At 49.1% G+C, this 15300-nt stretch overlaps 1 protein-coding gene and 1 non-coding gene across 4 annotated transcripts in view; one reads left to right on the top strand and one right to left on the bottom strand.

Moving 5' to 3' along the window:
- The window catches only part of CYGB (cytoglobin), a 50284-nt gene extending 42473 nt beyond the window's left edge, over positions 1-7811 (bottom strand). The window contains exon 1 of one of the 3 annotated variants that reach the window (XM_005297538.5): positions 7136-7811. In XM_005297538.5, the coding sequence (XP_005297595.2) occupies positions 7136-7278 (143 nt within the window). In that variant the 5' untranslated portion in view covers positions 7279-7811. The remainder of the gene's footprint in view (positions 1-7135) is intronic. The other 2 variants (XM_008163872.4, XM_065563395.1) reach the window with 2 other exon arrangements.
- LOC101951608 (photoreceptor disc component) overlaps positions 1-15300 on the top strand; it is a 69846-nt gene that overhangs the window by 38892 nt on the left and 15654 nt on the right. The gene's annotated exons all lie outside the window — the stretch shown is intronic.

Genomic DNA, 15300 nt, shown 5'->3' with positions numbered 1-15300 from the left:
AATGCCAGGGCCTTACACACACAACGACTACCTGGTTCAGTAGGAGACGGTACATCTTGCAATGGTTTTGACAGCTCTGTTGCTCGGTGCAACTTTCAAATTGGATGCGATCTTTGATTTGCTCTTTTGCTGCACGGAGCTAATGAAAGACTGAGTTTTTCACCAAAGCGTTTGAAGGGGCATCCAGCGGGCTCCAGCCTTTGCGTCTTAGCCCCACGAGCATGGAGCGCCTGTGTGTGTATCTTCTACATGGATGGTGAGGGCACATATGAACTGTGCCACTGCATGTGGCATAGGTTTGTGTGTGTGTGTTCTATGTGAACTGCGAACATGTGTTTGCATTCACAGTGTGTGTTATGTGCACTGAGTGCATGTGTTTGCATTCATGGTGTGTGTTTCTATGAGAAGTGCGTTTGCGCGTAGGATTTCCAAGGCCCCCCAGGGAGTTAGGCCTCCAGCCGCATTGACTTGCAATGGAAGCTGGCACCTTATTCTCTTTGGTATCTTTAAAACTCCCAGCCTATCTGCACGGTAGTGGGTACTGCGTGTGTGTGTGTATTGTGAGGATGTGTGTAATGTGTGTGTGTTTCACTTTGCAAGGTTTCAGTTTGTGTTATTAATAACCCTTAACAATATAGACCAGTGCTTTACAGAAATAAGAATAAATTGTGACCTACAAATACACCATCATGGAAACATCTACTACACAGAGCAAAATCTGTTGTAGTTACGTTGAGAGCTGTTGAATACCGTTCTGTCATCCTTTTTCATGCACCTAGCTATTACATAGGGCTTTTCATTTACAGCTCTCAGAGTGCTTTATAAAGAAAGGATATCAGCAGACCTATTTTACAGATGGGAAGACTGAGGCAGAGAGCGGGGAAGTGATCGATCCACTGGGCTAACCTACTTCCCCATACAGCTGTGAGTAATCCCACTGAAGTTCAGGTACTGGGATCTGTGGAACTGCTTGCCCCAGTAAGGTGCTATTCAGTGTTGTCCCCGGGGGCGCTGGAACAATTTTTATAGTGGGGGTGCTGAGAGCCATTGAACCAAACTGTAAACCCTGTCTATGATGGAAACCACTTCAAGCCAGGAGGTGTGGCAGCACCCTCAGCAACCCTAGTTCCAGCACCTATGGTTGTCCAAGGCACAGCTGGGTCCTAAGTTAGATTCAACTCGTGCTCTGTTAAGAGTTAAGCATATAGTTAGATAATAATAATGTTAAATGCAGAGACCTCTGGTTTCTCAGGGGAGGATGATGCGTGAGATGAAGATCTTGTGTTTCCTTAGGCGGGAGGTTCCCTAGCAAAGGAAACTGTCAATTATTTAAATACTTTTAACCACACAACTTTTATTCCCACAGTCTAGGGATGACTTAGTCAAATGGCGTTATTACTGTTCTATTCCAGTAGTGCCTGGGGACCCCAGCCAAGACTGGAACCTTCCTGTCCTGAAAGAAGATCAGAGAGGAAGAATGGTCCAGTGGTTAGGCCACCAGCCTAGGACACGAGAGTCCCATTCCTTGCTCTGCCACAGACTTCTTGTGTGACCAGGGGCAAGTCACTTGCCCTCTCTGTGCCTCGGTTCAAGCAGGATAACTGCCCTGCCCTACCTTGCAGGGATGTTGGGAGGATAAATTCACTAGAGATTGTGAGGCACTCAGCTACTCCGGGGTTCAGACTAGCAGAGTACCAGATGTGCAGTTAGGATAAATTCACTAAAGATTGTGAGGCACTCAGCTACTCCGGGGTTCAGACTAGCAGAGTACCAGATGTGCAGTTAGGCAATGCACACGTGCACAGTAAGAGAGAGCCCCTGCTCTGAAGAATTTACAGTCTAAAGAGACAAGACACACAATCGGTGGGAGGGGAAACTGAGGCACAGGGGGTGACTTGTTCATGGCTACACAGCAGGCCAGCGCAGAGCCACAAACAGATACCCAAATCCCTTGAGTTGCCACTGACCCACTGTCTCTTACCAGGGTCCTCTGTTCCATTCTCTCCCAATACCTGAACAGGCCTGTGTACCACCCCCTGCACCAGGCAGTTATGATCCAGGGATAGTTTCTTTCATTTAAAAACGAGTAGGGTTTATGCCCTGAAGCATGAGGTTTTTGTTTAAGTCTGACCATTATAAAATACAGGTCACAGGCAGGCGAGAGGAGCAGACAGCGTGTGCTGGAATCAAAGGGACATAGACCAAGGAGGAGAGAGAGGAGGGAACTGTTCCTTGCAACAGGACTGGATTCAGTGGTGCCTTAGCTGGGGTTTTGGCCCCTCTCTTCCAGGTAAGCAGGACTTTTGCGCATATGCAGCGCTCCAGAAAATACCCTGGCTCCGAGTAACCTCATCCTCTTTCAATGGGAAACGAACCCACCCACAATCTGCTACCGCGTGGCAAAGGGGCAGCTGTCTGGTGGTGCATTGTGACTGATCAGAATGCCTGCCCGGTGGCATGCACTGTGCATTTCCCTGTGGGCTGTTCGAGTCTGTTTGCTGATACAGCATGCAGTTTCACTGCACAATGCAGCTGTACATATCCCCGTTGCCATGTGTTTGTGTATCTTGCCTCTCTTTGTGTATGATACGTGCTTATCTTTGCTGTGTGATCTTGGATTTCCTGTCCTGTAGGCCTGCTCCTGCTCTTGTTGAAATCAACAGCAAAGCTCCCATTGACTTCAATGGGCAAAGGATCAGGCCCTATATTTATCAGTATTATTTATTTCCAAGGTGAAATGTGGTAAGCTCTTTCCAAATGGAAAAAATAAGGCACCAGCCCTGCCCTGACCAGCTCACAATCTAAAGGCAGAGAATTGAATGGAAAGGGTACAACATATACACAGGCATGTTAAGAAATGCCTAAATACATACGGATAAACTTTAAATAGGCCATGAAGACAATTCCCGAGTTACTTCTCAACCCTGACATTGACAGTCAACAAGTAGAGTTGCTTATTTTTGCAGGTTTGCTCTGGCCTAGTGGTTCAAGCATGTGGCTTGTGGTTAAAAGACCTGAGTCAGCCTCTTTTCCTTACTTCTGCCACTGACTCGCTGGATGACCTTGTGCAAGTCACTTTGCGCCTCAGTTTCCTGATGACACTACCCCTCCTTTGCAACTCCCTTTGAGACCTGTAGGTGAAAGGGGCTATCTCACTGCAAAGCGTACGATGCCTATGGTATATCGGTGGATTGTGGCTGCGTGTGTCGGGCAGACGTGATTGTTTTCCCACGCACACAGAGCGATAAGCCTGTCTGCGGGCGGTCAGCAAACCGAACGAGAAAGTGACCTGTGTCGTTGCTCAGCTGCCGCATCATTTATAAGAAAGTAAAAGCAGCGTGTGATTCCATCTCCTTTTCCCTTCCTGTGCCTCCCCACAGCCTCTGCTCATGACCTAGTTCTCCTGGAGGGAGCTACTGCTGATGCCAGCTGTGAAATGTAAAGGCATGCAGGAGCCGGCTGGGCAGGAGCTGTTCTCACAGGTACTGACAATTCAAACCAGGGCTGGCCTGTTTCTGCACTGCCCGCGTTTCCCCAGAGAGCTCTGGAGTGAACTCAGGGAGGATGGTGGGGAGCGATGCAGAGTGAATCCCTTCCCAGCAAAGGAGGGTTTACGTGCGGTTTCAGAGCTTCTTGATCCAGCCTCACTCTTCAGAGGCAAGCCTGTGCTCTGCTGTTCCCCTGTGACCGGGGCTGCCTCTCTTCCTGCTCACTTCTTGGCATTCACGGGGCAAGTGGCTTATGGCTGTGCTTCAGCACCCCTCCCTCCGTGGTCTCAGTGGCAGTGGAGCAGCGAGTCACCTGCAGTGTGTCATGTCACTGTGACAACATGAGCTGCTGCTTTTGCCCCAGGGGAAAGGATGGGTCACTTGTCTACTGCCTCATCCTTTTCTAAATGCCTCTTGCCTTCACCTCCACGTGCAGGACTCCTGATGAGAAATGCAATGATCTCAGCTGGAGTTTAAGAACATACCAATGGTCCGTCTAGCCCAGCTGCCTGTACTTGGGTAAATCCCAGGTGCTAAGTGTTAGCTAACAAATTCTCCCGTCTCCATGGGAGTCCTCACTCCTGCCCGGCACTGGCGCCGGTTTTGCGAGGTGGCGCTTTCCTCTTGGCACAATGACAGGGAAATCCCAGAATGCAGTGGTCTTTAGAAACCAGCCTGGAACAGAAACCACCCCGAGCATTGGGGAAGTTCAGCTCCAGGTCGGAACTTTGCAGCCAGGGCCCCTTTGCCAGCTGTGCTTCACACCCTCTCCTGTTCCCGGTTCTGTCTGGTTTTCGGTCTGTTGTGTAACACCCCAGACCACACATGCCAGCTGGCCACTGCTTTTCCCGCTGGAATTGCTGCATCTACTTGGGAAATAACTTTGTTTTAGCACCTCTACTCCAAGAGAGATAAGCTTGGCTCCCCAGTGCATTTGTCTGCTATTGGCTTCACCTTGCACCTTCTTCCACCATCCTGTTATGTAGTCTACAGCCCCTTCCTGCCCCCTCAACCTGTACATGACCTGCATTGTGCACACATGCTTCCCGGCATCGATACTAGCCATTCTCTGCTGTGTTCTGGCTCATCCCCATCCCATGCGTCACTTACACCCTCCCTGCAATTACTGATGGATTGGATCTATTCTGTCTTCGTGCAGTTCAAGTCAGACAGGAATCCAGGGTGTTTACCATGCTAATCTGCCCAGAATAGGCTGTGGGGTACCACTTCCACCACTCGTCCATAGCTGCTCCCCTCCCCCTGTACCAAAGAACTGACACCCCCCCCCATCCCGCATGCACACAACACCACCCAGCAGGTTTCCTAGAGGCGGGGCAGATGTCCAAGGAGACAGCCCTAAGTCAGGAACATGGCAAGAGCCTGCTTTCAGCAGAGATGTGCTCAAGCAACCGGGCTCTGATTACCCCAGCTCCATCTCTAACGATCAGAAAAGTCGCACTAAATATCCAGTCTGGTTCCCCCTGTGACTGGCACAGCTGGAAGGGCTGTGCACTTGTAAGCAAGCAGGTCGCTGCAGTCAGTCATGTCGGGCACTAGCGTAGGCCAACAGAGCACTCTTTCAGTGCTTCATTTCACATTGGGAGGAAGAACGATCAGCCCCAAGAAAGCCTCAGGGAAATTCCCAGCTTCAGGTTTGAGGCCCCTCTTCACAGACCAGATCCTCAGCAATTCCACTTGCCCCAGCTCGTGGCTTCGAAGACTAATAAAAGATGGACCTAATAGTGTCCAGATCTCAGGTCCTGTTTGGATTCAACTGAGGCCTAAGCCAAACTCTGACCCAGCGTTTTGGGGAGCTGGGGCTTGGCCCATTTTAGAAAGGGGAAGGGAGAGGCAGCTGCATGATTTAGATCTGGAGGTGATCTTCCCCAGGGAGAGGGAACAGGGAGGGTTTGGTTTAGACTGACAGTTGGAAGTCCTGGAGTGAAATTCTGGCCCCATTGAAGTCAATGGCAAAACTCCAACTGACTTCAATGGAGCCAAGATCTCACCCCTGATGTTTACCTAAACTTGCTAAACCTCTTGAGTTTATGAACTCGGGCAGGAGATCTCCCAGGAATGGGCTTTCTGAGCAGTGACTAAACCTAAATATTTCCGTCTCAAACCATGTCCAGCTCTAAGAGTAGGGAGAGGTTCAGGGAGGGCTGTGGGATGGGGCCGTCTTTGTATTTTATCCAAACTGGTTCCCTGCAGAGGAATGCTGTGAGCAAATCCTGTAGTAATTCCTATAAGTCAAACAAGGGGAAAGCCAAGAAGGGTCGTCTGCACATCGGAGGCGGTTTCTACTACCTCTGCAGCTCCCCTAAGCTCAAAGGAAACTTTGCAATTATTACTAGTGAGAAATGCATCAGTCCAAGTGTTTCTTATAACACAGGTCAGTCCCAAGGCCACGACCTGCTAATCTCAAGGAACAACGTTTGCAGCCAGATTTCAAACAGCCAGCTTTCTCCATCTGGGGTTTTGTCCTGGACCATTATAAGGGAAGGAGAGCATTGGCCAAATATGCATCTGGATTCAGCTTTCTCCCAGCAGTCATGGGGGGTTGGAGCAGGAGGCTGAGGTTCAGGTCCATCCTTAAACATTTTTGCTCAAATCAAGTGGAAACTGGTCATTGCTTCTATCTGCAGGGCGTTAGTTTAGATCACCTTGAGGTCCCATCTAACCCTATGATTCTACAGCCCCATCTTCCCCTCCCCAGCTCCTTCTATGGTTCTTCTGCGCACTCCTTTAAACCTAAGGCCTGATTCCCCTCCCACCTACACCAAAGATGCACTTGGGTAACTCCACTGACTTCAGCAGCACTATTTCTGATTTACATTGATGTGAGCGAGATGAGACTCGGTCCTGGAGTCTGTGCTGCCCGTCCGGGCGTACCCAGAGGGTTCAGAAGCACAAAACAAGATAAACATTCAATAACAGTTAAAGGTTCTTTGAAAGAAAACAAATCCTTCTATTTTTGAATGAGAAACCCCAGTCGCAACCTGCCCCTTTCTTACCCCTGGACAGACACACGTCATTCCCTTTACCTGCAGGTCTGTGCAAATACACAATACGGTGCTGTAAGGTAGTTTCCATATCCTAATCCCAATGCAATAATGCCTCATTCCTCCCATGCTCATTACCAATTGCCACATGCCCCCCTCCCTCCTGCTTATGACCTTCGTACCAGCCTTAGCAGGCAACTTCAGCATTATCCTTTATACCAATGCTGTCGTCCAACAAACAGATGGTGCCGTCAGAGACCGATCTGTTTTGGTTTCATCCTGGCTTGTAAGTTGCATTATTTCACCCACAAACCTAGTACATATAATTCCATCAGCAGGGATGTGAGTAGAAACCACTGAGCAGAAAACGGTACAGCAATCCCCTCCTTCTACACCCTCCCTACCCCTGCCAACACTGCACACAGGGTATAAGGTGACCTTTCCCATGGAAATACCGATTCCCACAAACTACATTATAAGGGTCTCCCCCCCTCCCCAACATGTTGAAATCAGAGAAGTGCTGTGAAATTGTCCATGATCAGAGCCAATAGGGACTGAGAATGGTTCCTGTCTATCTGTCACTCATTTCATTTCATTTTCTTTCTTTCTTTCTTTTTTTTTGTTTGTCTCTTTTTTTGAAAATACCTGATCAGTATGGAGACCCCAACATCCTCGCAGTTCGTGTACACTCTGCTCCAGGTCTCTTGAATCACCTTTTTCTCGGCATCTGACAGCTCTTCGCTCCTTTCCCATCTCTCAATCTCCATTTCTCCCTGGACTTTCTCCATGAAAAACAGCCGGCACAATCCTCCAGGAAGCCAGGAGGAGATAAAGAGAGATGTGTGTGTATGTGTATCCTCTGAGAAAAGAAAAAGGTGTTTGTTTGGAGGTGGTGTGGATGAGATTGTCGCTGTCTATATTTGTATCTATCTATCTATATATATGTAGAAGTGTGTGTGTGTGTGTGTGTGTGTGTGTGTGTGTGTGTGTGTGTGTGTGATTAAAAATATATCCAAGAGGTAAAATGCATGTGATTAGATTTCAAATCTTCTAGTGCTGTCCATTGCTGTAGTTTGCTTCAGCTCAGTGTGTGCATGTATGACTCTGACTCTGATGGGAAACTGACTAAAAGTAAAATATTCAAAGGCATTGCAAGACCAGCCTCTTTACCAATGTGTGAACGTGAGCTCACTTTCTCTCCCTCTCTCTCCTCCTCTCTCTCTCTCTCTCTCTCTTTGAACAGGGAGAGATGAAAAAGAGGTTCTGTGGAACATCAGGAGCGTCTGCTTAGGGGATTTTATGACTACAGGTCTTTTTTCAACCCTTGTAAACAACTCTGAGGAAATGCAGCATCCAAAGTGAGCGGTTAAACTTATCCCAACAACTGGCTTAGCCTTTTCCATTTCTTCTCTCTCTTGCGTTATCTAATGTTGCAGGAGATTGTGTTTTGAAGGGGAAAATCCCCGCTTGCTTCCGATTTCTAGTCTGTGTGTTTGAGGCGGCGGGTGGAAGGCAAAGGAGAGAAATACCTATTAAATCACTGCTTAATTTCAACATGAACTAAATTATTTTCTGTCCCAAGGGGATGTTTTTAATGATAAGAATTTGCTTTGTCTTCCTTTCTCCAAACACAGTGGTAGAGGAATGTGGGCTTAGGGCACTCCTGGAGAAAGCATACTGGTGTATTTTTATTAATTAGGGTTAATAATTTTGTAATGGAGATTGCATTGGTCAGATATTCCCATCCCACCTCTCAGGTAGCACTTTGGCAGGCAGGGAAGGAGACTGAATTAGAGGAAAAGAGAAACACTTGTGTTGTGGGTTTGGTTTTTTTTTTTTTACCCAAATGACATTTCAAACTAATTGAAAATCAGGAATACTGTACCTGCAGCACAGACATTTGCATAGATAGAGAGAAAATCCTACAGGGACCTGTAATAACAGACAATACCCAGATGGGGATCGGAGACAGAGAAATAGACAGACTGAAAAAGTGTGTAAATATATCAGTCTCTCTCTCTCTTCTCCTTCATCTGTTTGCCTGTCTGTGTGTACTCTGGCAGGGAGAGAGATCGATCAGACAGACTGATGGACAGGTCAGTGCTATAGCTGGAGAGGTAGATGCAGCAGACAGGCAGACAGACAGACTGAATCAGTGTGAAAGACTGGCCCACCGGTGCTACAGGAGGATAGCCACACAGTGCGGTCTGATTTGTTTTCTGAAGCCAGGTCCATGCTGAGCACAGCAGGCTGCTGGAGCACATGTTGTACAGTTCAAGATGACACTGTCTCTTTAAAAACGTGGAGCTTGGCCCTGCTACTATCCAATCAGCATTTTAATTTCATTGTCACATGTCATTGCAATATTGTTTTGCAAAGTAGGTACAGTTAGTATTGTGTGTGAAATATACGTACAGCACAGGTCAGTACTTTCAGGGCCTGATTCATCCCCTTATGAGCCCAATCCAGCTCCCAGTGTAGCCAATGGGAGTCTTTCCATTCACTTCATTAGGAGTTAGATCAGCTCATGTGGTGTCATATATATACCTATACATATAGATAGATATAGAGATAGATAGATAGATATATGTGCAAAGTAGGTACCAAATGAGGGGAAGGGTGGTCCACCGGTTAGCATGCTAGCTGGAGACCTGGTTTCAGTTCCTGTCTCTGCCACTGACTCTCTGTGTGACCTTGGGAGAGTCACTTGGCCACTCTGTGCCTCAGTTTCCCATCTGCAAAATGGGGAGAAGAGCACTGCTCTCCCTGATAGGCCTGAAGGGCCTATGGTCTAAACCAGGCAGAGTAGACAGTGCACAACAGGAAGCCCAGAGGAGGGAATGGCCAGTCATTTGTGGACTCTTTTCTTGTGGGCATTGCATGAGAAGTGAGTCCTTTGGAGGGGACTGAGAGAGGGAGTGGTGACTGGTGGGCTGGGCTAGGGAAGGGGCTCTTTGGGTTGGGAAAAGGGCAGCCTGGACAAAGACATGAGAATGACCTGGAAAGAAACAAACAGGTGAGGCCTCCAGGCTGGCACCACTGGCAGAGCAAAGAAAGTGGAGGTGATATGATGACAGGTGAGGTCAGAGAGGGGCCAGTCGGATGGGAGAGTTGTTCCAAATATGTGTGCTTGTATTTGTGTGAGGGTTTGAAACTACTTGTGGGGGAGGGGTTCCCTTGGTTTTCTTTGCAGCCATTTCACTTCCCTTCTTTGCTTTTCCTTGTTCCATTTAGGTTTGGTCACTTTCCCTCCTGCATCATTTATCTTCCTATTCCCTTGTCTCATTCACTCTCTCCTCTGCATTTTTTAGGGAGGCCCCATCTCTCTCTGTCTCTCTGTCCGCCCCGCCATTCTCTATTTCAGTCACTCTAGTCCCCTCTCCTTGGCAGTCCCTCTTTTCTGCCTCTCTGCTCTCTCTCCCATCATCACATCCGGCCCCCCTCTGAACCAGAGCACGCTCTGCCAACCATTCCGCCACGCCTGCCTCTGTAGTGGCCTGGAGATGACAGGATGCTGACCTGCCAGCAGTCAGAGAGCAAAGAGAGCAGAGTCTTGTCAGTTTCAAGCTGCTTTGCTTCATTTCAGCACAGCCGTACAAGCTCAAGTGCGTTCTAGGACATTCTCCATGTTCCCCGCCGCAGGAGGTGCTGAAGCGATGCTGCCATGCATCATCCATTGCTCCTCCCCAGCCCATATTCCCTCTCCAATTCCCCAGCTTTAATGTTCTAGCCTCTCTCTCTTCCCTTTTCTGCAACAGCTCCATTGCCTCTTCTGTTCCATGGATATGCTAGGTGCAGTGTGAAATTTACTCGGCTCCTGGTCTCAGAGGGGGAAGTAAGCTCAAACCAAGACTTCCTCCAACTCCCAACAGCTTTGAGTCTGCCCATTAGATATTCCTGTGCATTGCTGCCCAGTTTGATTTAACTCTAGTTCTCCGTTTAACCTTCTAGTTTAACCTTTAATTCTAGTTCTCAGGATGAAACACTTCTCTTGTGGATGCTGCAGTCCTGACTGCAGTGCCATCCCTTGCTCTTCCCTTGTAACTTCTTGCAGCTGGCTGTCATGTCCCAGGTCCCTGTATGGAGGTGTAGGGCCATTCTCCTGACTCACCCTGACAGCCAGAACAGGGGAGTCTCATTAGCGCCATTAAAGATAGGGAGTCTCTTTGAGGTGAGAGAGAATTCAAGGGGTGGGGGACAATTGGTTGCGGAGGGATAAATCCTACCAGCCCTCTCTGGAAAGAGTTTTGGAGCTCGTGTCTGTATGTACAACCCTGTCTTAGGCCTGCATTACTGTAATTCAGAATCAAGGCAATCCTCAGGAAAGGGGGTGGGAGGTGTTTGAGGACTCTCCACTGTGTGCATGGTGTGTTAGGCATGCTGTGTAAATGCAACCCCCTATCGGAATCAGCATGCCTGAAGAGTGTTTCGGGAGGAGGGGGCAGCCTTTTGTGTGTGGAGGGGGGTAGGCTTCCCAATCCCAGGGCCCATCTCGGTCCTACTTCCAACCCTAGATGGTGCTTGTGTTCTCTGGATGGAAAAAACGCTGCTCAGTGTCGCTGCTCTTCTTGCTCTGGGATCTTTCAGCTTGTCTCCTCTAATGCAGCTGAGACTAAGCCCTCTGGCTCCTAGAACGGATTGCACGCATTACCCACGGTGCTTTGCAGTGCAATTTCGCTCTCTCTTGAATATACCCCTGCTGTTGATTGGGAAGGCCTGGGGTGAAAAGAAATTAACAAGACTTTAGGAAATGAGAGAGGCTTTAAGGAGCTCTCCCCACAGCCAGGCACCCTGCAAGGGAGAGATTTTGCCTAAAGCCCATTTAAATGCTATGGACTCGTTGTCGGTTTCTTACCGCCCTCATTATTGAGCACCAAGAGATTTGTGCGTAAACTGCAGCTTAAGTTGTGCCCTCGCTAACACTGAGCTCTGCGGGGATGCGAGGGTATAACCAAAGGCAGAATGCGCCTGTGTGTATGTGTATTGTCTCTAACACCGCAGCACAAGCTTGAGCTTCAAGGAAAAGGTTAAAGCAACATGCAAAAGCCAATGCAAGCCCTGCAGAGCTTCCCAAATGCTGTGACATTAGCTGCTTCGCTCTCCCTTTCTTTGCAGAGATAACCTTGCTCTGCAGTAGCATTTGGATATCTTTCTGTGCTGGCGTCCTCCCCTGCCCATGCCCACACTGTTTGCTCTTCCTGCAGCTTCCGAGCTTCTGGCCCAGCTCTGCAGAGCCCTGTATGTGCTACACATGCAGAGCAGGGAGCAGAACCCTCGTCAGAGGTTGTCCTGCAGGAGGCAGCCCTGTGCCATGGAGCAGCGTGAAGCGTACAGGAGGGTGTGGAACATACACAGGTTATGCTGTGGCTTGGACGGGCTCCTCAGTCTGGCTAAGAAGTAGGTGCCAGGTGGGTATACATGCAGAAGGAAGCCCAGAAATACTTCCCCAGCCCAGCCCACCAAACCACCCTCCTCAGCTCATTGAGGTCCCACCTGAAGACTCACTCCTTCTGCAAGGCCCGCAAAAAGTTAATCATTTTAACTGGAAATAAACATCCTACTCACCCCCCTCCTGGGGACTTCTCAAAGCAGCCTCCTTCTTCTGTGCCTGTCTTGGGTAGCATGTGAGCAGGCAGACAGGGCCTATCTGGTGCAGCACCAAGCACGCTGTCTGCCTAGCAGTTAGAAGAAGAAACTCCCTTCTGGGTGTGATTAATGCAGGAGGATGGGGAAATCACACACCCCAACATCAGAGAGAAGCTCGAAGCCTTCAGGTATCTGAATCCATTCAGCAACCTTGGGGGGGTTTCACCTTTCGTCGTCCCCCCCCGCCTCCCCCCCAACTGCCTGCACATGAAAGAGCCTGGCACAACAGAGAAGCCAGAAGGCCTTGTCTACGTGACATTGCAGCCCTGGTTTAACCTAAGGGATGGATTTAAATGGATGTAATTAGAGGAGCACAACTCTCTGGGTGAACACTCTTACTGTGGTTTAAACCAGGCCTTTTGAAGTCAGATGACTGTAGTCGACTGGGAACAGGTTTAAACAAAAGCCTCTGTTAAACTGAAATAGAAGTGTCCACCCAGGGCTTTGCACCAGTTTAACTAAACTGCTTTAAAAACCAATGTGACTTTCCCATGTAGACAAGGCTTGTGGCGCTGTTGGATGAGGTGAGGAGAGTAGCCCAAGGCCCTGGGAAGTCGGTAATGTACTGTCACACCCAGCGCCAGACCTGAGCGTCAATACCACCCCAGCAGCGTAGGTACAGCTGGGAAGGATGGAAGAGAGTGACCGGGGAAGTGCAGTATCCTGCTGACCTCTTTAAGTGTGAGCATCTGGGGAGCTGGTGGCTCTTAAATAAAAAAAATCCCCCCTGGAATGAGCTGCCATCTGATATTACGGAGACAAACAGCTTAGCCAGCTTGTAAAAAAAGAGGATTAGAGCCTCTATGGAAAGGCTTGTGGAGAAAAGGAAATGGCTGGGGGCCTCAAGCCCTGCCGCCGTCTGGGTTGAAGCAGGCATGGTGGGCTGGTCCCTGGGTGATGGAGAGCCAAGGTAAGTGGTTGCTTGCACTCCCTTTGGCGGGAAGAGCCCTGGATACTTCTGGATTTGTGGCGGGTTGAATTTGCATGGACAGGGCAGAGGAGGGGAGAGGGGAGCAGGGTGTGTGAGTTATTGTGACTGGTACAAAACTCACCCGTTCGGAGAACTGAAGTGAAACCACTGGCTTCCCACATGGAGATCTGGAGAACTGAAACTTTGTGGTTAAGCCCAGCGGGTGAGAGTAGGGGGTCATAGAGGGGGTGCTTTAAAAACACCCCCCATTAGATAGATAGATTAGATAAGGCCACGTGGGACAGGACTGCGACCCCAGGCTTTGCTGCTAACTCTCCTTGGGCCCTGATCAGCCTCCAATTTCCCCTCCGTCACCTCAGGCTCCAGGCTGCCATGCAAAGCCTTTCCCTCAAATGTCCTTCCGCAGTTACTACCGCCCTGCTGCCTTCGCTCAGGTCTAGGCACCGTGTTGGCAGGGCACCCCTTACTCTGTGAGGCCAGGTAATCTGCCCCCTCCCGGAGTCCTAGTGGAACAATGAAGGGAAGGTCCTGAGCTGATCCAAGCACCAATGTTCAAGAGCCTGATCCAATTGTTACTGCCTGACCCCACCCCGAGTCCAGAGCAGTCATAAATGCAGCCCGTGTCAGGGCCCGGCAGCTCAGCAGCAGCGACAGGGCTATTGGGAAACAAGCCAACGCTTTCAACAGAATTCTCTTTGTTGAAACTTTACTTGGTGAAGCTGGTCTGCTCGTGGCAGGGGGAGCGCCGGAAAGCCAGCCTGCTCAGAGAGTCGTGTCAGCTTGCATTTGGCGCCAGCGCATGAAGCAAACACTGTCACGGAACCTAACTCAGGTTCAAAGACAAGCCCCATTTCTTATTCAGATCACATTACTCAGGCTCCCCAGAAAGATTCATTGATTCATATCTTAAAAGGAAAAGCCTTCAGAACCCATTAAGTCTGCCTTTCCCTTCCATCGCTGCTCTCAAGGTCTAGGGCAGGAAGCATTAACTAGGCTGCTCACATCACCTTGCTTTTGAACTGGGTCTCTCGCCATGTCAGTCAAGCTTGTTTGGAATGGATAGGCTACATCCCAGGGCAAGACGTGTCCTAAAGTGAGTTCATTGAGCTCTCTGGGCTGACTCCAGCTGTGGAAAAGTGTCATTTCTTCATTCCAAAGAATGGCCAGAAATAATTTCTGTTCAATTAGCACAGATCTTCAGCTGGTGGAAACTGGCGCAAATCCATGAGCTACAACAATTTATACCAGCCGAAGATCAAGACCCGGTAAGTGGAGAAGCTATTCCAGCCACAGTTCAGGTCCTGCACTGGATTCTTTGGGAGGTGCGACTTCTTGCTCATGACACTCAGAACTGTGAGCCCCTGTGTGACCCCTCTCATTCTCAGCAAGTGCGAGCTTTGCTGACGCTAAGCTACGTGTCAGCTCCCTGACACACCTGTTCATCAGCCTTGACAGCAAACTCTTCAGCACTCTGCCCGGCCAACCCTTGCCTGCAAGTAACAAGCGGTGCACCCCAATCCCTGAGTTCCCCAGAGACGTCTCTCTGCCGTGCCCAGCCCCTCTGACTGGACACTCGCAGAAGTTACTGGGTTCACTGCCTCCAAAGAGACAGACACACACCAGTCTCTTTGGCTAGCTGAGCACTCACTCTCCAGTTTAATACACAGCACTCAGATGGTTGTGTAATAAAACGAGGATACGTTTATTAACAAAGAACAGAGCTTTAAGTGATACTAAGCAAGAATAAAAGAGACAGATACGGTTATAAACTCAACGAAACCCGCTCTCTGGTGAGTCAAACTTAATTTCAGCCAGTTAAAGTCTGAGTCTAAGCAGGTTTTTCACTTGTGTTAAATTTCCAGCAACTCTTGCCTCCCAGGCCCACAGGATCCAGTTTTCATAGGGGCAATGGTGCTGTGCCCTGTTGTTCCCCCAGTGAAGGATAACTAAAATGTCTCTGCCCCCCTTATATTACTCAAAGTCTTTGGTCTCTGTTTCGAAAGCCAGGAAGGTTTCCTGAGGTGCAGACTGTCTGCCAGTGTGATCACTAAGCGGTCCCCCTGCTTGTATAGCTTGATGACTTCTTTAACTTTATAGAATCATAGACTCATATAGTCATAGGATTGGAAGGGACCTCGAGAGGTCATCTAGTCCAGTCCCCTGCACTCATGGCAGGACCAAGCATTATCTAGACCATCCTTGACAGGGGTTTGTCTAACCTGCTCTTAAAAAT

The sequence above is a fragment of the Chrysemys picta genome, chromosome 12 (assembly GCF_011386835.1).
Source record: "Chrysemys picta bellii isolate R12L10 chromosome 12, ASM1138683v2, whole genome shotgun sequence".
NCBI lineage: Eukaryota > Metazoa > Chordata > Testudines > Emydidae > Chrysemys > Chrysemys picta.
The sequence above is the reverse complement of the archived record's forward strand: the minus strand, read 5'-3'. Positions and strand labels throughout refer to the sequence as shown.